Source organism: Pseudopodoces humilis, chromosome 1 (genome assembly GCF_049639895.1).
Source record: "Pseudopodoces humilis isolate 2021_Gansu_Grassland_sample_001 chromosome 1, ASM4963989v1, whole genome shotgun sequence".
Lineage (NCBI taxonomy): Eukaryota > Metazoa > Chordata > Aves > Passeriformes > Paridae > Pseudopodoces > Pseudopodoces humilis.
In genome coordinates this window covers 82,381,908-82,409,687 of record NC_142200.1, presented here as the reverse complement: position 1 = coordinate 82,409,687, position 27,780 = coordinate 82,381,908, and the positions used below count along the sequence as shown (strand labels likewise).

General features: G+C 41.2%; 1 protein-coding gene across 3 annotated transcripts in view; it reads right to left on the bottom strand.

Moving 5' to 3' along the window:
* CDH20 (cadherin 20) overlaps positions 1-27,780 on the bottom strand; it is a 126,096-nt gene that overhangs the window by 13,253 nt on the left and 85,063 nt on the right. For all 3 annotated transcript variants that reach the window (XM_088053014.1, XM_005526472.2, XM_088053018.1), the window contains 8 exons: positions 24,191-24,485; positions 22,364-22,483; positions 19,058-19,225; positions 17,022-17,209; positions 12,230-12,483; positions 8,717-8,853; positions 6,095-6,216; positions 4,116-4,233 (listed from right to left, as the gene is read on the bottom strand). In XM_088053014.1, coding sequence (XP_087909140.1) covers positions 4,116-4,233; positions 6,095-6,216; positions 8,717-8,853; positions 12,230-12,483; positions 17,022-17,209; positions 19,058-19,225; positions 22,364-22,483; positions 24,191-24,485 — 1,402 coding nt within the window. The remainder of the gene's footprint in view (positions 1-4,115; positions 4,234-6,094; positions 6,217-8,716; positions 8,854-12,229; positions 12,484-17,021; positions 17,210-19,057; positions 19,226-22,363; positions 22,484-24,190; positions 24,486-27,780) is intronic.

The following is a 27,780-nucleotide window of genomic DNA, read 5'->3' as shown; positions in this document are numbered from 1 at the left end:
TAAATGTTCTTGGTGTTTAAATTCTCTTTGTAACTTCCAGCATTACATTTCAGGCCTTTTGTTTCATTTTGCTTTGTACTAGGCAGGCATCCAAATCATCCCTAAATAATTCTTCTACCTGTTACTCTGCAACTGAAATACACTGGTGCCAAAGCTTGTTGTGTGACTCATCAAAAGCCAATGTGATTTGATGTGCGAAGGACATGCTGGAATGTGATGCAGCATGGCAGAAACTTGAATACACAATTTTATTCCAAATTTGATATCTGCTAAGCCCCAGCCATCAAGAGAAGAGGGCTTGTGAGGACATGAAAGCCCTATTATATTAAAAAAAAAATAAGAGTAGGGACAATAAGAATGCCTAATATTTTTCCTCCCTGCTTCCAACACAGCACCTTTGGCTTGAAGAGGGCTGGATGGCAGCACTTAGCTCCAACACTGAGCAGAGATGCTGAAGATTGCAGCATGGCTGGTTCCACATTTGTGTGAAAACTGAACTTCCCACAGGTGTACAGGCTGGTGTCTTCGTGTGGTTGTGAGAACAAGCCATGGAGCACCATCTTCCTGCGTGTGGTTGTGAGAACAAGCCATGGAGCACCATCTTCCTGCGTGTGGTTGTGAGAACAAGCCATGGAGCACCATCTTCCTGCAGTTTTCCATCTCACTGGAAATGATGTACCTCTCTGGAGAGGTCAAGGGAATTAACCACTGGGTAGGTCCCAACCTTGAGATCAGAGCTAAGCACTGCTCTTCTCACAAGAAAGGCTTGGTTTCTTTCTGCATGCACCTGCAGAAGAACTGGGGATAATTAACCTGACAATTCTTTTAGACTTTAAAAACTGATTGTAATAATTATGAAGAGTTAGGAATAATATAAAGAAAGATTCTGCCAGGAGCGGGAGAAAGAACACAAGGAAGCAGTTAATCTAGACACGAGTGGGTTGGGGAAAGAGTCACACCTTTCCTTGAGGATTTTCAGCTCACCACTTACATGCGTGAAGTAGACCACAGTTTTAAGGAAGGCAGAAATAGCTAAAAATTTTCCTAGGACAAATTTAATTGTGTTGTGAAGGACTGCCAGAGGCTTCCAGTGACAGGCCTGGTCAGGGTATGACCAATCTGATCCTGCATCCATTAAAAAAGGCTTCTCTCTTCAACAGTTCCTGGTTCCCAAAGATGGAAGGCAATGATTAAGGTTCAACAGAAGATCAACTCAGAGTTTAATCTGGAAATGCAGTTAGCTTATTTTGCTGTTCATCGTTACAGCAAGCCTCTCTAACTTTTTCCCAGAATAGTCTCACTAGGAAGAAGGTGGAAGGGGGATGGCTTGACAATGCCCTGCAGCCGACACCGAAGAGAAGGGAGACTCCAGCTCAATTCCCTGCTTCATCATATTTATCCTATAAGGCCTTGAGAAGCCATTTGTGCTCAGGTCATTGCAGCTACTTAACATGTCTATTTCTCACTGATTTTACTGAACTCAAAGAGAACCCAGCATGTAAGTAGCTTAATTTCTCCTTGCCCCAGATCCCCATCTATAAAGCAGAACAATAGCATTTCTCTGTCTGCTGAAGAAGATATGCAAAGAATGAATAGACTGAAGAAGTTCTCAGAGACTAAAATTACAAGGGCCAAAAAAATATGTAAAACAGCTCATCAGAATGCAAACTGTGATCTATCTGTTGCTCAGTATAAATCAAGGTTTTAATTGTTGCCAAGAAGGCTACATGTCTTGCAGCTTCTCTTACTGCTATATTGGACAACCAAGTAATCAGCACAATTGCTAATCTTAACAGTGCCTTCCCACAGCCTGGGAAGCATTCCTGTCTCGTGTTTATGGGCACAGGCTGTGACTAGCAAAGTGCATTCTGTTTCTTGGCTAGCCACCCTGTGACAAACAGTATAGCTACCCCCTCTGTGCCCAAGTTACATGATTTATATCGTTCTTAGTGGCCCCTAGATGAAAATATAAGCATAAATTACTTTTACTGAAATGACTACTGCACTCCAAATTGCTGAGGCAGTAAATAAACCCTTAATCATAGAATCATAAAATATGCTGAGTTGTAAGGGACCCATCAGGATAATTGAGTCCAACTCCTGGCCCTGCACAGGATACCTCAAGAGTCACACTGTGCTGAGAACATTTCCCAAATGCTTCTTGAACTGAGACAGGTTTGGTGCTGAGACCGCTTCCCTGGGGAGCCTTTCCAGTGCTCATACAGCCTCTGGGTGAAAAATGTCTACCTCATATTCAACTTAAACCTCCCCTGACTCAGTTTCATGCTGCTTTGTCGAGTCCTGTCACTGGTCACCACAGAGAAGGGATCAGTCTCTGACCCCCTGCTTCCCCTCACAAGGAAATTACAGACTCAGTCTCCTCCAGGCTGAACAGACCAAGTGACCCCAGCTGCACCCATACAGCTTCCCCTCAAACCCTTCAGCATCCTCACAGCCCTCCTTTGGATGCTCTCTAATAGCTTAATATTCTTCTTATACTAGCTGGATCATTCAAATAGTCAGTGGTTTGATACTTGCCATTTTTATTTCAAATTAGTAACTAATAGTACCCTAAACTTCTTCTGATATATATATATATATATATATACATACATATGTAAAACTAAAACTGGTATTTTATACAGAGTGGGAGGCACAGCCATTCAGTCACTGCTGTCACTATAAATTATTGCAAGTATGGCCTTAGACAGAAAAAGTGCATCTGATGCTGGGAGTTTTGCAAGTTTCTTTTTTTAGAACAATGCCTTGAGGATGAAATGAGCTTGCTTTGCCAAATGCTTTAGCAATAGTTGTGTTATATTTTTTCATTTATTTTGGCAATATATACTCACAAGTGAAAAAGACAGGGAGAGAAAAAGGGGATAAAAATGCAAGAAATTGTGTGGGGAGGCTTCAGGGACGCTATACAAAAAATTCTTTGGGATGCTTTGGGATTAAAGAGCATTAGCATGCTGTGGAGAAGGGCTCCAACTGCAAGTAGCATGTTTTAAGACATGTTTGGTTACTGAAGGCATGGGATTCTTTTTAAGCCTTTCTGTTGCTTTTCCATATGCCTGGAGAGGCTCAGATAGGGGCTTATGGAAGTAAATGTGACAAGTAGGCATGTGTGGGGGCAAGGCTAGGCTTGGAGGCTGGCGATAGATGCTGCAGGTGGCCAGTCTTTCTCCCCATTTATTCTGGAATTGCTTGCTGATTCGTGGTACTTAACACACTAAACTCGTACTGAAACCCAGCCCCTCAATACTGACTTTCAAAACTCTGCACCAGGTCACTCAAGGTCATCCCTCTTTCCTAATGAAGGCTGGTGTGGACCTGATTTTAGACCTTGTCTGCCCATGGAGATCAGGGATCAACAGCAGACACGCAAAGGCCTGCTATGGCAGGACTTTCCTGCAGGCTTCAAATCCACCAAAGCTTTCCCAAAAGAATCAAATTCCACTGGTTAGAATGTTCAAATGCCAGCGATTTGCCATGAGTCTTCCCACTGGTGCTTCAGTTTTTACTTAGGTCATCTTACACAGACCTTTAGCTGTACACCAAGTTACCTCCCTAAGGCTTTGCGAGTCCTCCCTACTTCCCTCTTTCTCTAGGGAAATGAGGATGTGCAAGGAGAAAGAAAAAAAGTGCCTGGGGGAAAAGACTGGAACAGTACAAAAACCTTCCCTTTTTCTGTGCCTGGCAGAAAATACGAAGAGTACAAAAAAGAGCAATGTAATTCCCTCCAGATTTTTCTTCTAGTTCCAGTTACTATCCTACCTTTAAGCATCTCCTTTTGAGCAAATGCAGTTTCCACTCCGATAATCTGAGATGCCTGCAGCCTGACCAAAAGATCTGAATTTGCACAAAACACTGGCACATTTCCTCAAAAAAGAAAAGGGGGACTATTGCTAGAGAATATTTATAGGGAAGAAAATATCATATAACCTTCAACTGTATTAAGTAATATGTCATTTTTTTATTGCCTTTAAGGAGCAGGTGTCACTTGGTATTATTTGAAATGGCTGTCTTATCACCCACTGTAAGTCACAGCTTCTCTAGTCCAACTCAGGCATTAAAAATTAGAGTAGCTAACTGTCTGTGTCCACTCTGATTACCTTGATTGTCCCTTAGAGTAAAGTTGGGGTTGTTCGCTGCCTCTGGAGCCAGGCTGTAGTAGAAGTGCTGACCCTCCTGCGGGTCATCCCTGTCGATGGCACTCACTGTCTGAATCAGCTTGAGAATACAAGAAAAAAAGTAGAAACAGGTGAGAAGCAAAATATTTATAATACAAACAAACAATCAAACAGATAACATGTATTTTATATCTTTAAATATATGCAACTGGAGCATTTGAATAAAACTGTCTTCCAGAGGTACAGTCTTCTCTCAAGAACAGAAAAGATTTTGCTGTGGTCATACACATCACTTTTAAACAAAGGAGGAGATATTCAGTTTAACTCAAATAACAGATACTTTCCTCTCATGCATCCCAGTCTTCTGTTGCATGATTTTTCTGTCTTTTGAGGGCCCAGGTTTTTCAGAAGATTCACTGTGCACTAGAGAGCCTGTAAGAAAGCTTCAGCTTCTTTTTGCAGGTAGAAAATGATTTCAGGTTGATTATTTTGCCACTCTTTTTGTTTTTAATCAATAAAATTCTTCCCAAGATGTCAGTGGAAATCAGAGAAAAGCCAACCATGCAGAAACTCTGCATATGCAATAAATAATACCAAACTAAAAAACTAAGACAATGCTAAATCCAGAAAGAGATTTGTTACTTCACTTATAGAGGCTTTGTAAAGTAGGTCTAGCAGCTTCAAGCACAATGAGCACTGTCTGAATAAACATTCTGGCATATTTTCAGACAAGGAATAAATCTTCACCAGCATTTTTTTAACTTTAAAGTTATTTTGGGATTCATATATTCATATGTTTAGGGATGCCACCCTAAAACTGATTTCAGGATGTTTTAAAGTGTGGCAATAGAATTTAGTGTTCTCTGCTGAAGGAAGTAGTCCAGATTAGCATGCATAATAATATTGAACTTAACTTATTACTTAGGACACTTACCCTTCAAAACCAGGAGAAAAGGTTTAGGCAATGATTTCTATTGCTTATTTTATGAGGAATCTCTGCAAATTGGTGAGATGAAAATATCCTATACATGATAGTTGTAAGGACAGTTACCCCAGCAGTGAGCAGCTATTTCATTCTGCTTCACAGCTGGGAGAAGCTTCAGCAAACACACAGTGATACTACTTGCATAATTTTTCCTTCACAGATCATGAGAGGTGTGTCTATGTGTTTAAATGCTATTTAAGCTAGACAGCTTTGCATTAAGAGGCTCCAGTCCCCACCATAGACCCTGCCGGTGGAGAAGAAGTGGCCCCCTAAAAATGATCAGTGGCAGAGCTTGCAGCAGGCCCAGCGAGGGAGAGGTCATGTCTATTTCTGGCACTGGTGACCTTGTTCAAGGGCTTTGATGGGGTTTTGGAAGGGAGAGGAGCAGAATCTTTGCTGCTTGCTTAAAGGTGCTGGTTTAGAGTGTGTGCAACGGGAAGTCTCGTGTTGCTTTTGACATCTCCAGTTCACAGCAGAACATACTCTGCTTGGCACACCCTTGAACCTGATGCAGTAAGTTATGTCCAGCTCCTGTAAGTCCAGGTGTGTTTAAGGCTCTTAAAACATTTAGTAGTAAGCCTTGTCTGTCACACGTGGCCTGGGCTGATTCTGTGGCACTTCTCATAACACTTCTCCTCTCTTTGATGCTGCTACAGGACACACTGGCTGTTTGCCTGCTGGCACATGCCTAAGGGAAGGCTTTATTTTAGCTAGGAAATGTATTGCACAGTGAGCCTAAAATTTACTTTGGGAAAATAAAAGAAATGTGGGAGAAACAAAAGAGCTGCTATATGTGATGCTCCTTCCAGTATGATATGCTTGCCTTTGGAATGAAGCACAGACGGCTGCTGAAAAGAGCTCAGATGAAACATGTGAGTAGCTGAGCCCTCTTTGCAACACTCACCCTTCCTGGCATGCTGCCTCCATGTAGGACACCATGCCCTTCCCAACCCCTGGTGTTACGAGCATTTCTTACCTGGCCTGCTTTGGCATTTTCACAAACAAAAGCTTCATAAAATCTTGCAAACTCTGGTGCGTTATCGTTCACATCCAGGACTTTCACCGTCACGGAGACGCTGCCCACCTGTGAGGGGTTATCTGGAAGAAGAAGGTTTAATGTAAAGAAAGGCAATATATGGGGAGGGGAAGAGCCTGCTCCTCACTCTGCTCAAGAGGTAAAGCAGGTTTTCCACTACTAGCTTGTGTTAAATCACATTTTTGCATCGGGAACTGTGACTTGGTGACTTGGGTATTGTGTGACTCAGAGTGAAGCTGCAAATGCTGCTCTCTCTCTAGCCTGGCTTCCCATGTAATCACATATTTTACAAAAAAAAACAACTCTGTGAAAGACTTCAACCTAGTTCAGTCCAATGAACTATTTCTACAACAAATATTTGAGACAATGCCCCCTTTTGTTTTTTCTATTGTCCTTCAACAGGGCAATACTGATTGTTGAGCCTCCCTACTGGTGGCATGAATTAGGAAGATACTGTTTTAAGGATAGACTTGTTATTTAGAACTTGTCAAAAATGGCAGATTCTATCTCCAGTTCAGATATGCTTTTGCTCAGAATTTATGTTCCTTGAACTCAAAAATAGTGTCAAGTCTTTGATACTTTGTACAGAGGGGTTTAAAATGTAATAACACATGAAATTGTACAGAAAAGCTTTCAGTGAAGCTTAAAATTGCAATGAAAATTTTACATTCTGCATGACATCATTTGTGATGTTTCTGTCCCACTGGTGCATTAGCTTTCTTTGACAGTAAATCCTTACATCTTTTCAGATATCTTCACAAATTCCTGACTAAGTGGCTGCAAAATAATTTGTTTTTCTTACTCTGCTTGTCTGCCTCAAATCATAATTTCCCCCCCTTATTTAATGATAAAGTGGAACTGTAATCAGAAAGAAAAGAAATATTAAGGGACCACTAGTAGCGCAAAAATAAAGAAAATTCTTTAGTATTAATATTCTCATCTTCTTTCTAGATGTAAAGCTTTGTACATTTATCTACAAATATATCTCCCTTTATAGCAAGAAATGATATATTCATCTAAACAACAGAGTTTACATGCACTCTGGAATTTTCTTAAATGTTCAGTGTACTGTATTCCACAACATGTGTCACATTGTGTCATTGAGATAATACCCAAAATATGTTGTTTCTCCCTAATTTATAATGTAATCCTTCAGCTTCCCACATATGCATACACACATCTTGCTAACACACCTGGTGTTGTGGCAGACGAATACCTGCGTTTACACTCTTAGAAATAATTGATCTAACCTTTACCACTAGGGGCCTTCAGAAGAGCACAGCTAAGACATTTTTGAAACTAGTGACTAAATTAAAATATTGTGCTGCACATGTACAGAGCAAAACTCACAGAGTACTGATGGAAAGGGAACCAAAGGAAGACACGCCTTCCTATTGCTCTCTCTCTCTCAAGCGCTGCTACAGGGGCAGCTTTTACAGACTCATGGAATTGCAATGGCCATTGGTGGCTGAAAATAAAAGTAGTGTCAAAATAGATGGGGGTGAAATCCCATCGTCTCAACCCCTCTCACTCCTTAAAAGGGCACAGAAAGCCATCATGTGCTGGAACAGCCTGAAAATATGCAGCAGAGTAACTCCAACTCTTGTGAAATAATCCCCCTGCTTTCAAGCTGGCCATTTGCAACTTGGGGAAGCTTGTTGAAACTTTGCTCCTCTCCAAGTGCCCCATATCTCTGGCCCAGGCTAGAAGTTTCTGAGACACAAGGAATGACTCAGCTATTGCCAGCAAGCTGCAGAAAAGCTTCTGTTCCTCACAGATGAACTGAGATCCTGAGCAAAAGCTATGTGAATTGAAGGAATTTCAGGTGAAGAGTAAGTGAACCTTTTATTTGCTTATGTATCAGAAGTTCCTTTATGAAGCTCACATTTGTGAGTATTTCAAACTCAGCTAAATTTTTCATACTGACACTATGAAATGAGCATCTCCTTCTTACAGCCTTGAAAAATACCGACGCAGATGAATCTGGAGCTGAATTTTAGCTCATTGTAAAACCCAAAAGCATAATGAGTTCAGCATACTCAAAGATCCCAAAGCACTCTGGCCCAAATTATTTATGTAGCAAGCAGATGGTGATGTCATTTACTTGCTGCTGAACCAGAGCAGATATCAACTAGTGACCTAGCAGTGTAGGATCACTGCTGCCTACCAGTCCCTGCACCACTCAATCCTCCCAGGCAGGACTGGGAGCTATAGCAGCTGTGCAGCCTTTGCAGCTCTAGCTGCCTAGCCCTTCTGAATTGAGAGGACTCTGCCAGAAACACATCAGAAAGAGTTTTAAATAAATCCCCGGGATGCTAATGAATTGAAAAAGAAGGACTCTGCCTTTAATTGACATGCTTACGCCTCCCACCACCCTGTGAAAATTAACATAAAAAAATAAATAAAATGCAGCATTTGCTTGTTGATGTCAGAGCAGCAATTCACTTAATGTGTCTTCCCACTCAGCGCATAACAATATGTGAACTTTGAATTCAGGTCTCTCAGCCTGCTTTGCCTACTGTATCTCTTTGTATCTCTATGTACAGTCTGCATTCTCCTTACTCAGCTCCATGGCCAACACTGTGATGTTGTGCCAAGAAATGTCCTCCCGGTCAAGAGGTCTTGCAGTCATCAGTGCTCCTGATGTTATGTCAACATAAAAGAACCGTCCTGGATCACTGCTCCTGTCAATCGAGTATCTGCAAGAGTACACATGAAAAAATATTATGCAACCCTTGTGAAAATTGTGTGTTATAGCCAACAAAGTATCCCAGCAATGGGGACAGTGTTGTACACAGCAGATCCACATTCTTCCACAACCTAGTTATGTGCTCCTTTGACTTGCATAGGTACAGAGTGAGATGCTGGAAAAAGTTCACATGGCTAATGGCATTTAAGAGTGAGTATTACTTGAATTGAGGTGAAATACAGGAAGATTTAGAGGAATAAGCCTCAAAGTAAGGCACAGATCAGTGCAGGAACACCTGTTCTACAGAGAAAATCTGCCAGTGAGGAGTATAATTTCTTTTTCTAAGAGAAATAGTTATGCCCTGTCCCTAGGCAAATTCAGACAGGATGAAAATGGCTTCAGATCAGCTCATTCTCTGAGCACATAGGTTGATGAGGAGGAACCGGTCGTGTCCTTGTTCTTCCGTATTCTCTCCTTCGGGGGAATAAACTCCACCTGCATCCTGACTCATGCTACTGATGGAGCTGTGTCAGCACAAGGGGAGTGATGCTTGGCTTTCTCTTAGCATCCAGTCACAAAAACAGCTCCCTCTGTGAGGCTGATTCATCATAATTACTGAACCTGCCTGACCAATGTCATGTCAGCTCAGTGCTAGGAACCAGCTTCCTGCACCTGTGAATGGGGGATTGTTGTGGTGCCTGCAGGCCAGAAAACCTGGGCAGGGAGGCAGCTGATTGACAGAGGTCACTGCAGTGCTTGGTCAGAGGGACAGTTTCTCAGGGTGTGTAAAATACTCAGTATCCTTCACAGGCATCGCCTTGCTCTTAAAGGCACTTAGTGCAAGCTGCCTTCCCAGCTGACTCTGAGCACGGTAAGGGATACTCTGGCCAAAGCCACACACAGGCCTAGGTAAATGTCACAGCCTAGAACAGAGCCCAGATTTACTGTCGTTTTTGTTGGTTCTTTCATCAGAGTGGAAGGAAATTAAAGGCATTAGTCACAACAGACAATGAACAGGGCTCATTCTTCTGAATTTTCTCCTTTCAGCATGAATGTGTTCACTGGAACAAGCATAAGAGCCTTATCTTTATATAGGGACTTATTAAACCCAGATATAAAATTCTTTTACACTCTTTTTCAGAACAATCAAAGAGGAAGGGATGGCAGGTTTGTATCCCTTACCTTCCCAGTCCTTCCTATCTCTTCTTAAATAAAGAGACTTCTCAGACATTTGATTTATTTAGACAACAACTATGAGTGTTCCTATATTTTGGTATAATAATTATTCTTGTATGAGGGCTATAAAAAGAATTTCTCTCTGACATTTTAAGGCCAACGAGTATCTGAAATTGAATATAGCCTTGTGATTAGTGGTTCAGAATTAAGCACCAGTGTCAAGAGGCACTTTTTCTAGATTCTCCAGCTAAGTTCTCTTGTTAATGTACCTGCTCCTGCACACTTGTTTCCACTGTACTATTTAGATAATGTTCCTGAATCATTTAACAACAATCATGGCATACTTCTAGCCATCAGAATTTCACAGTGTAGGAGCTGGGTACTGGATGCTGAGAAAGTGAGGATTTGAGCCAGATCACAGTTTAAATTCCATATGGATTTAAGCTTGTGCAACATAGTATGTATCTGGGTTTATTGTCTTTCTATCTTGCCTTGCCCTGTGCAGCGAAGCCTTGCCCTGTGCAAAGTGAATTTAGTCCAAGCTTAAAACATTGCCAGACTGATACTGCACTGTGTTGGAATGAATGGAGGAGACCGCAGAAGAGGCAACTAATTCTTAGTATCTGAATTTTAGATAGCCATTTTAGCCTTACAAATGGTATTTATTTTTACTTTTTTTCATCTGTTTCTTTACCTCAGCATGGGGGGAAAGGAGGGAAGGAATGAGGGAAGAAAGGGCAGTGGAAAAGGAGGAAGGTGGGGAGAAAAGAAGAAGGAAGTTGTTGAGGAACAGAGTTAAAAAAGGGTCTGTGCATATTTAATTTTTTTTATTATTTTAATGTATCTTTGTTGATGGATTCTGTGCTTTATAGAGGGCTGTTCATCAAGGGCAGCCATTGCAAAGCTCTGAAAAAGACTAAAGAAAAATCTCATTAAAAATAACAATGATCAATTCTACCCTATGATAGTCCTCAGAATTATTCTTATACTATTTTAAGCAGATTAGCAGAGAGCTGTTTGCATTGCAGGGTTTGGATAATGTCAGACAGTAATCAGCAAAATAGGATGTGAGTGGAAAAAAGTTTAGGGTAATGAAATTGTGATGCAGACAGTATAATAGTTTTACTGAGGAATTTGAAGCAATGTCATGAGAAGTATGATAACCTTATAATGTAGGCAAAAAAGATAGGTATATTAAAGTAGCATAGATGAAAAAATAATTAGACCAACAACAGGGAGTGCAATACCATTAAGAAGAACAGGCTTTGTGTCTACTCAGATCTCTCCTAGCTGAAGCCCACAGAATTGCTCATTTAGATTTTACTTTCTTCAAAAAATCCTAATATTCAATGTTTCAACTCCCTCCTGTATTTCCCAGGACTGTTCCTAAACACAGGCATCTCAGAAGCTGGACTAATGCACAGGTAATTGAACAGCAGGTCAACACCCAAAACTTTCAGATGAGAGGAGCAGCCAACCTGCTGGGATAATAAATGTGCATTCACTGGTTGCTTCTGCAGGTAGTGAAAATCTGCGTGGGCTGGCCTCGGAGAAGAACAGCCTTCTCTGATAAATGGGGCTGGCAGTGGCTGGCAGCCACTATGGAAAAGAGTGCTATGATCACACAAATTTGCTTCTTTGGCTCCTTGCAGAGCTGCAGCTATGAAGCTCCCATGGCTGTAAATATACCTTTGCTTTTCTTACCGCCATATGGGAATATCTAGCTCTGCATCTTTGACCAGACACTAGATAATTTAGCAGTTCTTGAATATTTATTAGCATGCATTCAATCTACTCCAGAAGTAGCTGTGTGTTAGACCTTGTTGACAAGGGCAAGCTTTGAAAGAGAAGGGGGAGAAAGGACGAGCAAGTTGATCACCTTGCCACAGGGATGGCAGCAGGTTCTCAGTGATGCTGTCAGGTTTTGTGCCAGCAAAGGCAAGATTTTGGGGTTTGTTTTTAATGTACACTATCAGGACATGCCTGACTGGCTCATTGCAAGGCTTGATGCAGATGTCCTCCACAGCACAGAACCAGGGGAGCTCCTGCATTGCTTTGACAGAGCCCTCAGTGTGTGAGGTCTGGTTTGCTAAACCCACTGATGATTACTGCTGCCTGGAAAGACGGAGAGTGACTCTCAACCATCACTGCCCCATCAACCAGACCTACTAAGGAGTGCTTGTGGGTCAATACACAATGAGAGGACAGACCTGATGGAGTTGTTGGTCACGTCTGGGTCCTTGGCAGAAATTATCTGTATAGTAGTCCCAATCTCCACATCCTCAGGCACTTCCACAAAGTAGATGCTGGGCTCAAACACGGGAGGCTCATCCACATCCTCCACACTGATGTGGACAGTGGTGGTGTCACGGAAGGGACCCAGGTTCAGGAACCGCATTTCCAGGTGAGGGTTGGCACCCTCTACTTTCAAGGTGTAACTTTTCTTGCTCTCAAAACTTAAAGGCTGAGGGGAAAAAATATATCTACCATCAGGCACACAGAGAGCCATATCATTACTACTTTTAATTTCAAGGGCAACATAGATAAATATTTGCAGATGCAGAAAAAGCATTGAAAGATAGCAGTATTAGAAATGGCATTGTATACTTTTCCTATCTTTTATTTGATAGTTGAGCTGAAAAAGCCAGGAGAAATACTTGCAGATCACTTCAAAATACATATTCTTTCATTCTTCTTGCTCCAATGAAAATATAAGCAGCCACCACACCACACCACACACAATACATTGCATTGTAATTCACACAACCTGTTTTATGCCACTTTGCAGAAAATACGTGAAGAAGGAGACAGCAATGGGAGCACCTGAAAATAAGGCAAGATAGTTGGTTCCCCAAAAATGGACACAGTGGCAGGAACAAGGATGCTCACACAGGAGGTAGAGGTCCCAATTAGCATCCTCTTTTTTCCCCTAAGGACACTGGAATCTTGTCTCCAAGAGCCCTGTGTGCCTAATTAATAAAGGGCTACAGTTAAGGAGCAGGGAACATGGTCTGCCTCTCTTGCAAGTTCTTATTCCAGTTTTTATCTGTAATCCATCTGTCCTAGAAGTGAGGTTTTTTCACCTCCTCCTTTCAGTAAGTGTCCTAAATATGGGTTTACCATCCAGGTGTGATGACTGCTGGAATTTGAATCTGCTCCTTGCCTACAGAAGTTTAATTTCAAAGCAGTTTAATTATAAATAATCCCTGATATCTTCTTGTGGGAACTCTTTGACTTCATATGAAATGTGAAATATTAAAAACTCAAGTATTATTTGAAGGAGGGAGTGAGAATAGTGTCCTTTTCCCTATTCCCTTTTCCCTTCTCTCTTTTCTTTCCTTTCTGAGACAATGGATAAAGAGTGCCAGCTTCCTCTGTTAGTAGTTACATAAATTTGATTTCCTATCTAGATAAAACTGCTTATTTGGTATACATGGATATAGAAGTAACTAATACTGACACTGAACCTCTCAATAAATAAATTTTTCATCTCCCTTCCATCTTCTTTTCACAGATCCCTGAAGAAAATGAGGTGTCTCCAAAACCTTCTTAGAAATGAGTGAAAAATCCCGTATTTAATGTGCTGCTTGCCAGTCTTGGTAAGAGATAACTGTAAGGATTTGACAAACCAGAAGAACAGTATGGAAGGATCAGTCCAAAATACAAACAAAATGTCACCAGATGAAGCAACTCACAGAGGATACAGTCAAGCTGTAGTCAGAAGTTGCAAGCAATTGTGCTGTGATTAAATGGTCACAACCCTTGAATAATCTGGAGAGGCCTGATGCTGAAAACCAGCACAGCCGAGTTCCCTTAGCTTGCACAGATTCTGAGTGAGACAAACTTTGTACCAGGAAAGAAATGGCTAATCTCAGGGTCACTCAGTGGGGCATACCCCTCTTTGCTATATGAATAGTTTTCAAAAAGAGTGGCTTTATTTGGACATAAGGATTTGACCCTGGAATTACCAGACACAGCAGCAGTTCATTTAGACTGCAGTAAGATGTCTGCTGTTCCCATCCAACCTCTTTGCTTCTTCTATTCAGCTCTTTCTCTTTGAAGACCAACCACTAGACTGACACACGGAGATGGGTAGGAAAATAAAAGAGAAGGAAGACACCAAAGCAATTGGAAGTCAAAGGTGCAAAGGTCAGTACTGTGGCAGTAAAGTTCTCCTTTGCCAGTCATAATCCATTTCTTTCCTGCCATGCTCAAAGCTGGCCAGTTCTGCAGCCATGAGGTGTGCATTAGTTTAAACAGCATCAGCAGAAAATTTCCATGCTCAGGCATGGCAGCAGTGTGTACTATGGACCTCAAAACACCTTCTGAATTCAGTCAAGTCTTCAGTACTTGTCTGCTGCTGCAACAGCCTCCTTCTTCAGAAGTGGAAACCTTGTAGTGACATATCAAAGCTCATGCTTTCACAGTAAATTACCACCACTGATATCTTGCATAGGAATGCCTGACTAAAGACTGGCATTCTTGAAATTGTAAAACTGAAAATCACTGTATAGTCTGTGGCAGCAGCTACAAACAGGTGATCTAAAACTTGCTCCTGCTGCCTTTAGTTCCACCTGGTACATCAGTGACTACTGCAGGCATAGCACTTGTCAGCAAGGGGTTGGTGAAGTCTAGAAATGTAATATCCCTGGCTGCAGTCATTACTGTCTACCAGTTGCATATTTATGTGCTGTAAAAATAGCAGTAAGATATCCACAGGACCAAGCAACAATTATTGTCCATCTGGCAAGAAATGTGCAATGCAAAGGTGCCTAAGCATATACTAAGAAAGAGGCCATTATATTATATTGTTTCCCACATGAAGAAAACTCCATGAGAAACACTGCATACACACTAAAAAGCGAAGTTTTTAAAAGAGCAGTTAAATCAGGGACACACCTAACAGCTATAAAACCCAATTATGTTATTAAAACACATAAGATCAAGTTGGAAAAACGAGAAAAATCAGACAAGTGTGCTAGACCATCACATTTTTGATGCTCCTCTTTGACGTCATTGTCAAAGATGACTTTCCCTCTTGTTTTTCTCCTGTACTAATATCTCAACACTACTGTCCCCTTCATCAGATTTGTCTCCCATGGGTGCATTCAAACCTCCTCCCAATGCTGGTCCCATGGGGAGGGCAGGCAAGTTGTCATCTCCTGTGAACTTAGCATGCTGCAAAACACAGCCAAGGGGAGAGGCAGCCCATGGAAAATGCTCCTAGTCCTTGTCCTCCTTCTGCCAAGTGCTGACACTGGCACTGAGAAATGGGACCATGCACGTGGAATTTAGCAAGACCCACTATGAGAAAGTGATTGATCAGGCAATGTCAGGGGAGGAAGGTAGGACAGGACAGGGCTCTCTTGTGTGCTGGGCTGGCTGGGTAACCCACAACCCTGCCTTCCATGGGCAGTGCAAAAGGGAAGGCAGGACAAAGAGGAAGGTAGGGTGAGCATCAGTCTCCCAGGCAGGGAGCTTGGAAGGAAGTGTAAATCTTGAGGAGGTGCTCAACATTTTGTGGAACTAGTAGGCTAAGTGATAAGTAGCCACAACACTACAAGCAACAGTCTTGTCAGTAACTGTCAGTTCTGGCTTTCTGATGTCCATGTTAGAAGTGTTAATTATTTTGCTTGGGAAATCTGTCAAGAAATGTTAAAAGGGAAGTTTTGCTTACTTTTAAATAAGATTTCATTCTCAGTTTAGAAATTCTCTCTCCTCTCTCCCCTCTCCCCTCTCCCCTCTCCCCTCTCTCCCTGTTTTGATATCCTTTTATATCAACATCAGTTGAATTTATTTTTTGCTTTCTTCAGTGGATTCAGAGGACAACTTTCCCAGTGTTTGGCTGTTGATAATTGCAGCATTACATAAAGCTAGACATACATAAAATATCACAAATATTTATGTACAGTAGATGGATTGAGCAATATGTACCTGATGCCAGTACATATCTGATATGATCGATACCACACATTTTATAACTCTTCTATACATACATGAACATGTAGCAAAGCTGTATTCATAATAACAAAGGTCAAGCTTATTGACAAATGTACTCCAAAAAAACTATTTTCTTTCATTGATAAATGAGTGGAAAATTACATTAGAGTTTGAATTCAACATCTATTTCATTCCAGAAGATATGCTTAACTTCAGGGACTAATATGCACAAAAAATAGAGCTGGGGAAAGGTGACCATAAACACATGCTTAAATGCTTTGCTGTAGGGCATAGAGGCTTGCAAGGTCAAAGCTCTCCCCTGTATTGTTCCATTTTAGTGCACAATTTAATCCCAGACCATTTAAATGGAAACTATGCTTCCTTATTAGTGCACTAGATATGCTTAGCCAGAAATATGGTTACAATTTCATAACCTAGAAACAGAGTTGAACTTCTAACATTTATGTAAGACTGTAGAATAAATATCCTATAGCAGGGAGCCTAAGAAAAATACTCGATGCCTTCCTGCATAGCCTGTGGTACAGAGTACCAGCAGTTTCACAGCTGCCATTTTAGAGACAGCTTCCTCTAGCCTAATTAGCATTTATGGATCTTCAAGTAGCAATTAAAAAAAAAAAAACACTGCCTGGGTTTTATTGGTTTATAAATAATTCCAAGGCATGCTTTATTATTGTTTGTGGAACACCAGAGTGAAAAATATGTACAGTTCAAATGCAAATATTGATCTAATTTCTTGCATTGTAGGATAATTAAGCTACAGAGAATATTTAAATAGATAAATAGGGAATCAGAGCATTCCTTTGGTGGGAAAAGACATGTTTATGCTAATGCTGTTCCCACTTTATAGAAGTTGTTCCTAGGAATGCAGTCTGCTTTCATATTTTAGCAATAAATGTTAAAGAAATTGTGTTTTACAGCCAGAAAGGGGCTATTGTCATGTAATGGGAACCAAATTACTGCAGGCATAAGGGAATATTCCACATATAAAATGTAACCGGGACTGTTAGCCATATAAATTACTATAAAAAGGAAATTTTTTACCTTTCTTACAGTGATGATGCCAACTTGGTAATTAGGATCAGTGTTAATATCAAAGACATCCAGTCCATCTCCATCCACAAGGCTATATTTCATCTCTGCATTAATGCCTTCATCCAGGTCTTTAGCAACCACACGGCCCACGGTGGAGCTGATGGGAGCAGACTCCAGCACACTCATCTGATAATGCTCTGGCACAAGCAGCACAGAGGGAGAGAAGAGAAAAAACAGGCTATGAAGAGGAACAAAAACAACTGCAAAGCAGTGTAAAGAGTGGATCAGGGAGGCCACAGCATTTCATGGCCTGCAGTGTCTGTAGTACATGTCCCAAAGCTGTGACAGCAGTGTGATTTCCTGTAAAAAGCCACAGCCCAGCTAAATTTCCTGGAGCAGTTTTATTTAGGTATTTGTTACAGCAACAGGTTTGTTGAATGGGTTTTTTTAAAAACAGCAATACACCTGAAGATAGGAACTTCAACTAGAAAAATAGGGCAATTAACACCAGTGCTGTTGCAGCCATGATATAAAGCAGGAAATGGAACAGATTTAATAGGACAGGCATCTTTTTATTAGATCAGTTTGTACAGCAGGAATAAACATATGTTTTGAGCACCACAAATCCTTTCTCAAGTCCCTACAAACTTCTTTTCAGCCCTGAAGAAAGCTCAGGAGCTTGCCTGCTTTTTTCAAATTTACCAGCTACTCTATTAAAATGTATTGCCTCTCCCTAAAAATACTGTCTTGAGCACATCTGTTGCATTGCTAATTTTCTTAGCAGCAAGACTGGGGAAAGAGAAACCTGCTATTTTAAAAGAGTATTTTGAAAATATAAATGTTGCATCTAAAATACCTCTCTGGCATCATGCTTTGTTTTCAAACTTTCCTTGCTGCATTCCCTCTATTGAATGCACCAACTGTTAAGCTTTACAAGACAGAATAACACCAAGGATGAGGTTTGATGAATTGTAATTTTTCTTAATCAAGAGTTTGATATCAGTTACAATTCATGCCACTTTCAAAACACAGTTGGCAATGGTGTGCTCAAGAAGAACAGAAGAACAAAAGTGGAAGTTGAGATTTGTTGCTGATCTTAGTGGAACACTTTGATTTAGCAGTGCAACATGCAGAAACAGATGGAGAAGAAGAATACAAACAAAAAGAACTGCGGGAGTTTGCATTACTCAGCTAAATGAGGAAAATGTCAAAACCAAAATGGCTTGAGATTGATTTACACTACTAAAAGAATCAGTTTTCTTTAAAAATCCCAAATTACATCCCTTGAAAGATTTAGTCCAATCAAAACTGAAAAGCTTCTTTTGAATTTTTAATGGCAATACAGAATTATGTAAATAAATGTGATAAATAGAAATCTTACAAACAAAGAGCAAAATATTGCAAATCTTGTTTTGAAGTTCACTTTTGTAAATACAAAGCCATGTTTCTGATAAGAGTGTAGTTGCTATTTTTGTATCCATTAATTATGGCTATTATATATCTTAGGTTTAACTGCATTCTGCCAAGGTTTAGATGAACCTTTCCTGTAGAACAGCCTGTGTGACAATCCACTCCACACTGGCAGCACAGCTCCCAGATGCTCTCCTACTGTGGCTTGCCTGGAGTGTTGAATGAATTATCTTTCAACTTCCAGCACCACCACATGTCCCTGATTTGAGAGACATCCTCTGGAGATAGGATGAAAAGACAATCAGAGCAGGTATTAGTAGCCAAAGGCAATGGCCATGAGCAGTCTAAACACAAAAGTTCTCCTTCCTACTTTTTTCTGTAAATTAATTTCCCATCCTTTAAAAAAAAAAGTGTTGTTTTTGATAATTTTAGAGGTCAGAAACTTTTTCTGAAAGGCAATGTATTGAATAATTCCTTTTGACATTTTTCTGAAGTAGAGTTCCATATCAAATATGAAATTCTTCCCATCTCTAGTCATCACTATCCTGAGTTTGAAAATGGCTGTCATGAGAGCAAACAGCAGACATAAAACTCAGCCACCCCTTTTTGCCTGTCACGGCACCATGGGTACTCACTCTGTGGAAATCTGGGTGGATTGTCATTGACATCAGAGAGAGTGATGTTGACTGTGGTTGTTCCAGCTAATCCTCCCAGCTGTCCACCCATATCCTTGGCCTGGATAATCACTTCATAATATTCTTTTGCTTCTCGGTCCATGTTCATTAGAGCTGTTCTAATTAAGCCTGAGGTGGAGGGTGGAAAGCGTTTGGGGAACAAAAGAAAACGGCAGTTAGAGAACACACAAAGAGGGTGGAGGGCTCTTGCTCCAGCATCCTATTCCCTGTGTCAAGAATGAGACCAGGCTCTGCACTGAGTCCCACCTTTCCTGGCGGAGTAAAACTCACCCAAGTGGAATCTAGGTTAACAGAAGGTGTGAATTTTAGAGAAGTCAATTAAAATGCATCAGCTCTGGGACAGGCTGCCTGTTCAAAATTAAAATGTTGCCTTCCAAGGAAAAGCTTTTTTGGGAACAGTGTGCTACGTCGAATTAAGGCCTTGCTCAGGACGACTATCTCTGCACAAAAGCTGGAAGTGATGTTCTTTGCTGAAAGATCCATCAAGACAAGTTTTCCTAAGCACGCAGTCCTAGAGACCACCTGGAATGAGCCCGCGGGCTTCGCTCGTGTCCTTCGGGACCCAGGCTGGGGCTGCGAGTGCAGAATGTCAGGAGACGCCGCCGCGCCCGCTTCGGAGGGGCCACCCTGCTCCCCCAGACCGCAGGGCATCCCTTGTCCCTTCCCTTCGGGGTAACACTACTGCGAGAGGACATGAGGTGGCAGCAACACTTTTCTTACGGAGGCTGCGAGCGCCGGCCCGGGCAGCGCCGCCGGTGCCGCGGGGCTGCCAAGCGCTCCCGCTGTCCCCGCACGGCTCCGCGTCTCCCGGCTGTCCGTCCTCCAGCCCTCCCAGCCCCACCCAGCTCTCACGCTTCCAGCACCTCCAGGGTACCCCATCGAGCAGCCGGCAGTGCAGCCCGGAGATAATCCCTTGCTAGCGACACGTTTGGGATGCCCTTCGGGGCGGGGGCAAGTGTGTCAGTCTCAGGCACCATCCCAGTCGCACGGCTCAGCATGCAGCACTTGCACATCAGGACACTATTAACTTGATTGATCTGCATTTAGTCTTTATTTTTAGCAGAAAGACAATGTATGCGTTTAATAAAAAGCAGTAAAAAGATATTGCGTTGGCAATTATCACTGTGTGTGAGGGGAAGAAACAGCGACCCGTACGGAACAACTCGCAGTGCGCTATTTTGATCTTCATGCGTGGTGTCTTTGACTCCCATCCTACAAAGCTGAGTGCCTCCTTTAATGTGCTGTAGTTCCTCAGCTCCCATGGATATATAAATAAGATACGAAAATACTTGGCATTTTGGGAAGTATTTTCTCCATATATAAACACTTTGTAGGGAATTTCCACTCTTGGCTTGACCTAAAAAAAGACATCAGTGCCTAAATCCCAGGCTCTGCCATGCCTATCCTTGGGGCCTCCGGTTCCTAGGGGAGGGCTAGTCCAGGACACTGAGACTCAGAACCCGATCAGGTACCCAGAGGTGCAGCAATGCAGAGCAGGGAGCATCCGATGCTGCAGCACACAGTCAGTCAGAAAAGAAATGCTAAGGATGGTGGCTGAACATAAAACCCGTCCTTAGGGCTATGGGAAAGGCTATGGGAAAGGTTAAGACCTTCAGGTCTTCCGAAGAAATGTACTGGAACCATTTCTTTCACTAAACTGAGTGAGGTTTCTGCTTTTAAGAAAACAGTAAAGAGCAGAGGTCATGTCCTTTCTTTTCTATAACAGCCAGATGGTTTCTTAGGAAGCGGGAGACTTCTTTTATCTTCCAGGGGAATATGATTGTGGTCAGGATGTAAAAGTATTTTGGAAAAAGGGAGGAGGGGGCTTTCAACTTTCCTTTGAAGTTGTGTTTTCACATAGACACTTGTTCAGCACCTGTGAGGACAGTGACAGAATAGGAATAGGAGCACACCTCTGGAACCAAGAGAGTGTGTTGGAAGGTAAATGGTAAGTACTCCAAATGCTACTAGAGGAGGAAATTTTGTTCACTATTGGGTGTTTTAATCACTATCTATCAATACAAAGGAGCTGTTGGTCACTTATGCTCTAGCATAACGTTCTAGAAGAATGTCAGAGCTGCAATTGTATTTTGTGAGCTACCAAATCCCACAGGTGAGTTTGCAGAGGGAAAGCTGATTACAGTGCTGTGCTTGTGATAGGGAAATGGCCTCTGCCTCACAATAGTGCTTACCCTAAATGGGAGTCCAATTGCTGGCTGAGGCAGCTAAAGGTTGAGGCACCTCTGAGCCTGTCCAGAGATGCAGGTGTGACTGGGAAGTTAATCAGAGGAGAAAAAGCCCTTTTCTGGGTTAAATACCCATTAAGTACATGATTTTTGACTTAAGGGCCTATCTTCTGTATAAGCTGCATTCTTGTGGTTAAATCTGTACTGGATCTGACCCTGAATATTGATCCTTTACTTTCTTAGAAATAATTTGATTAAATCAAATTAAAGCAAATCTATGGTTATGCCCTTATTTGTCTGTGGTTGATTACAAGAGGAGAATTAGTAGTTTATTTGTATTGTAAATATAAACAAAGCTGAGAAATAACATGCCACATCCAAGTTTGTCTTTGGCTAGAACACCTACCCCGTAAACTGCTTACTTTGGAAGAAGTTTATTCAGTGTTTTTCCTATGTTGTCCCCTAGGGCTCTGCAGTGACTACTGTCTCATGAGTTTCTGACCTTAGCACTATAGATGCCCTTTAGAAACTGTCAAAATCTGTCAGATTCCACTTTTGAATATAAATCTTGGATGTATAGAGAAAAGAGAGAGAGAAAGCAAGTGAAACAGAGAGGGTGTACTATGGATAAGTGTAAGGTTATTAACAAGAGCACCCTTAGGTAGAACTATTCCTGATAACTGCATCCTTTAGTTTGCACTTTCCAGTCCTGGTTGATAGATATGTTTTTTCCCCCTAAGCCTTGTTATCAACTAGATCTTTTGAAGACATTTTTCAGTGATAGAAGCCAGCAAGAGTATTTACAGCACCAAACCCATCCAGATCCTGAGTTGCAGAATATAGTCATGCAGAGGTGTACATCACTGGTAAAAGCACGTTCTTCTTCTGGAGCTCACTGCCACAGCATTACTTTACCCCTCGCACAGTGCTGCTCTGTCTTGGCTCCAAGCCACAAAAAGGCATTTTTCTGACCACAGCTATGATGCACTGCCCTTTCTTTCTGCTTGCAACTTTTTCTTTTGGTTTTCATGCTGACTCATTCCCTGATGAAATAACATACCTGTCCGAGAGTCCACAGAGAAATATGGTTGTCCTTGGAGAATACTGTATACGACTCTCGCGCTGTTCCCATAGGTTGGGTCATCAGCATCTGTCGCTGTCACCTGGATAACAGAGGTGCCTGACAAAGAAACCATCAAGGTAAGACCTTGTGGGATAAAGAGCTGGCAGGAAAAGTACACAGTTCAAAGTAAATTGAAATGCCTAACAAGAGCTTTCCCATACTGAACTTTTTCATTTGATGCTCGTACTGCTTGTGCTTATTGTTCATACGTGTAGCTCATTAGCACTAAAGGAATTAATAGGTATTATATCACCATGCTACTATAAGAAGATCTAAAAGAGCAAATACTCTATGGACCACAGTTACAGAATTGCTGAACTAACAGTACTTTGTTATGGTTGACAGAGAGATGGTAATTATATACTGCTTGCTTCTTTTCCCCTTGTCTTGATTTTAAATGTGATTAGGATGCAGCTCAAAGAAGTTCCATAGCTCTGCTGACATAAATAATGAACTGTTGTAGCAGGCCCACAGATGCTGTAAGTTGACTGAGGGATGGAAAATCGTACACAAGCAGTGAGCATGAAGGGATGTATCTCTGAGATAATCTCTCTGTGGGACTGCAGTTTACATTGCATAGCCTAGAGATTATACACTGCTTATGTACTGAAGTGCCTTTGCAACCCACACAGAGGCAAATATATTTCTTTTTTCAATTGGTTTTCAAGGTCTGCTTCCTCTGAAGCTAGTATGGCTTGCAGGTGATGTAATTTATCAAGAACAAGGAGAAGGCGAGGCAGAACTGAAATATATTTGGGTTTTGACTCCTTAAAATGTCAGACAATGCCTTTTTGAATAAATCTAGCCTTCTATGTAATGTTTTGTGTTACAAACAAATCTGATGTTACTAGATAAGCACTTGAAGAGAAAACTGAATTTAAGCTAGCCATTACCATTAAGAAACATTATTTCTGACTGGAACTTCTGTATTTGATGCCTCTCTCTAGCTTTATGTCAGCATAACATTGAAGAATGAGAAGATGAAGCTTATCTGTAACTTCAGGACATGAAATTTATAGGGTATTATTATCTCTGCAGTGATGTCACAGAACCAAAATGCAATAAGCAAATAAAGACAACTCAAAAAGAAAGAAAAAAAAAGTCCAGAAAAATAATATTTTATGTGATTATTTGATTTCTTATATGGAAATAATTTCTCCTGACTTGTGTCAGGATATGAAGATAGGAAAGCTGCTGTTTTTCTTCTGCATTGCAATAACAGGAATGTCTTCAACATGATCCCATTCTGTAAAAGTAGAGGGCAAATAGTACCAGAATCTCAGGATTCACTGAACTTTGTTTAGTGCAGGCTTACATGAATTAGAAGGAGCTAATGATTGTTTTCGTGTATCCATGTTTTCAAGGGCTCCTGGACAGTAGTTGAGCTCTTAGTATGAACTTGATTAGGTTGCTAAGGCTGTGTTATTTTTGGGATCGTAATGGCTGTCTAATGGACATTATTATTTCTACCACCTGATGTCAGAGGAGAAAGGGCACTATGTTACTACAAATTGTCTAAACGTGGCATGCTTGAATCACGCCTTTTTTCAGCTCAGGCTTCCCTTGGCATGTTTTCTTTCAGAGGAGCTGATGCTGGTGTAAAGCCTGTAGTCTCTGCAAGCAGGCACCCCAGGATAAACTCCTCTGTCCTGCAACTCCTGTGCAAGGAGCAGAAGCTGAGGTCAAGGAGTCAGGGAATTTGTGTTTTGGTGACCATCTCAAATTTGCTTAAAAGGGAAAGAGACTCCACAAAATCTGTCTTACCCACAGGTGACATTTCTGGAACAGAGGCTACGTAAGGTCCATCCAGGAACTTGGGTTCATTGTCGTTGATGTCTTGGATTTTGATGATAAACTCTGATTCAGGTTCCATCGGCCGGCCCGTCCGCCTGTCCAGAGCCTGCGCTCTGAGGGTGTACTGTGACCTTTCTTCCCGGTCCAGCCGCTGAATGGCATGAATGTCCCCTGTCGTATCATCAATGGTGAACACAATACCAGCTCCCTCTCCTGAGAGGATGTATTTGATCGAACCATCTCCCCTGTCCATGTCAGAGTGGAGCTGTGGAAAGGAACATGATTCAATTAGACCATGAGCTGGGAAAGCAGCTGCTGAGAAACACTTAAGCACGTGATCATCTTGAGCATTCTGGTCTCACTGTTGGGACTCACAAGCTGGTTTTAATGAACTCGCTCTGCTCAAAGAGGCAAATAGTAAAGTCTGTATTGCATAGTTGCAATTAAAAACCCTCTCCTGTCTTGTTTCTGCACCCACAGCTGTGCCAAGAGAAAAGGCAGAGGCACCCAAACAGGAACAGGCTCTGTGCCTTTTTGGAATCTCACTCAACATAATAATCATCTTTTGCCTTGTTGCAATGGCCATTGAGAAGATTTGGGATAAAGTGAGGTCAGCAAAGCTGCAGACTATGCTTGTTCACATGGCTTAAAAGGAGTCAAATACTACTAGGGGTAGCATAATGTTGGGGAAAAAAAGGCAAATCTGTTTGGGATCAAGGGGAAAGCAGAATGGGAGAGTTATGTAGTAGGTGTTACGATTCAGAAATATTTAAATTTTTTTTCCATTAAATTTTAGTAATAAAATTAGTCTGGATCCCTACATTTTCAGGAAGGAATATTGTCAAACAGTAGGTAAGGAAAGCAGCAAGAAACAGTTGCTTATGCCCATGGCAGGCTATAGAAATGAGAACCATCCCAGATTTCCTAGGAAATTAGCAAACAGATTTATTGCATGACTGCTAATTAGCTCTGAGCAGCCACAGATAGCTGCGAATGCAACAGAACAGAGCAAGAGTAAACACAGTTTACTTAATTATAATCTAAAACAGGGAAACACATCATTCAGGGGATGACATTCTGTTAAACACCTGGTTCCCATGAAATACTGGAATGACTATCAAAAGCAATCAAATTGCTTAATTTCACTCATGCTATGAAAATCCACAATGGTATGCTCATACTTCCATGCTTTTGAGGAATAAAGACCAATGCCCAGTGGCAGCAATCCTTCAGAACCGAAAGACATGAAAGCAATAGACTTGAGGTGCAATAATCAAAATGGTTCAGATGTGAATACTGTTTTCCAGTGTTATTATCATTGTGGGAGATGAACAAAGGATAAAAAATACTTAAAAAAAAAGTAGTGAAAGTGGGCTGGATTCAATTAAGCACATTTTAAAATGCATACATGAACAAACCATCTCAGAAATACGGTCAGAAGTAGGTGTGTTTAATGCTTTGATAAGCTAAAAGGTCAGTCTTGGAGGATGGGGCCAAACTTAGGTAAATATTTGTACTGGAGAGAAAAATCTTAGAATAATAAACTGAATATATGAACACAGGATTTGAAGAAAGAATCCAAACAGAAATGGATAATTTCTGTCAAAAAGTAGAAGTCACACTTTGTACAATTGATTACAGACTATTCTCTCAATAAAGAAAGAAGAAATCTAATCTCTGAGCTGTTTAAAAACATAAAAAACATATACAATAACTTATTACATAGGAAAAGGTTTAATAGGAATGTGGACAGAATGACTTATCTGACCACAGAATTTCTAGGGCCAGTGAAGCAGGTCCTCAGCTGTTTTAGGACACACAATCCTGTTGACTGGGGAGTGGAAAGACCTTCTCCCCCAGTGAAGGGTCTGGTCAGGAGATGCTCATTCTTTGAAGGGTGTCCCCCTTACCTGCCTCTCAGGTAGGTCACATGACCTATGCAAAACTTGGACCCACTTCTGATTTTAGGGCAAAGAGTGCTTTAAACTGAAGTGGGATCCTGTGGTTTTCCATGGCATATCCCAGCCTGCAGACAGGTCTGTATGGAGGTGGCCCATGGACTCCAAGTGACTGCTAGGCAGCGAGTGTTAAGGGCAGCAGCACTTCAGTGTGGCTGCAGGAGCTAAAGGTGCAGGTTGTGACAATGGCTGTGTCAGGCCACTTCCTCCTCCTCTGCTTCCATCCCTGCAGTGGCTACTGCATCTGAGAAACAGCAGTATTTTGGCAAAAAGCTGGCTGCTCTCAGGTGAGGTATTAACTGAACAGTGGAAGAACAAGCCCAGAAAAATTTGGCAGTGGTAAACAGTCAAATTTAGATGGCTGTCATGTGTATTAATTCACATGCAGGCACCAGGACTGCAAACTGGCATATCTTCAGGAAACACCATCTTGTGATTAATTTAAAAAAAGACAGTGGTTGTCATTACTTATCCTAAACACCCATAACTCAGAGATTATCACTGTAGGAGCTAGTAAACAGGATTCTTCCAGAAGGAGGACACTATTATAGCTTTTCAAATTGATTCAGAACCACTAAGCTACATCTTGGGCATTTGTTTTAGTGCATTAGTGCACCAGTGAAAGAATGCAGCAGCTGAGACAGATACACATGTTAGACCTGATTGGGGAATTAGAGCTAGGCCTGATGGAAGAAAATGTGTTTTGGAACACCAACAAGTCCTCATTAAATAAGGAAAAGAAAAAAAAAAAAAAGGAGAAAGAGGAAGTCAAAGTCAAATTCAAAGTCAAAAGGCAAAAATTAAAAATAAAAGAGAAAAATGAAAAAGAAATGAAAAACAAGAAAAAAAATTTAAAAAAAAGGGAAAAGGAACAGGAAAAGAAAATGAAGAAGAAGAAGAAGGAGAAAAAGAAGAAGGAAAAGAGAAAGAAAAAAAGAAGCATTTTTTTTTTAAATAGCAGTAGGCGTTCAGGAATTTTCAGAATACTTAGAAGCAAAAAATGAATCAAACTCATGGGTTAAATTACACCTTCTCTCCAAAGCCCTATTTGGAACAAATGCAGTTGTGAAGGAAGCAAGCAAGGAATGAACATGGCATGCTATTAAGAATTTGGGAGTACAAGAGGATCTCTGTCTAACTGTGATTTGTTAGAAACATTGGGTCTCAACCAAGGCTAGGCAGTAAGAAATACTAGCAGCACTTTTGCAGCTTCTTGTATAACCTGCTCTTTCTAGACAAAGCAAAAAAAGAGTATAAAAGACATAACACTGCCAGACTGCATAAATCTGAAAGAATTTGGTGTCTGAAGGGGCCGAAGCTCACACCAAACCTAATATCAGGATGCTGTTTGGAGTATAAAAGTCACTGTGTTGGGAATGTGATCTAGTTTTAAGTTGGCTCTGTCTTATGGGTGGTACAATAAATTGTGCTGCCATGTGGTTGATACAGAGTAGGAGGAATAAATTTGTACTTTCTCCTCTGTATTAAAGAATGGATTATTGGAGGAATAAAGCTGATAAGTCCTGAGAAATTTTTAACTGTGTCAACCCGCATTGCTTCTTTTGATGAGAACAGTACAAAAAATTAAGGATGTTACATCTG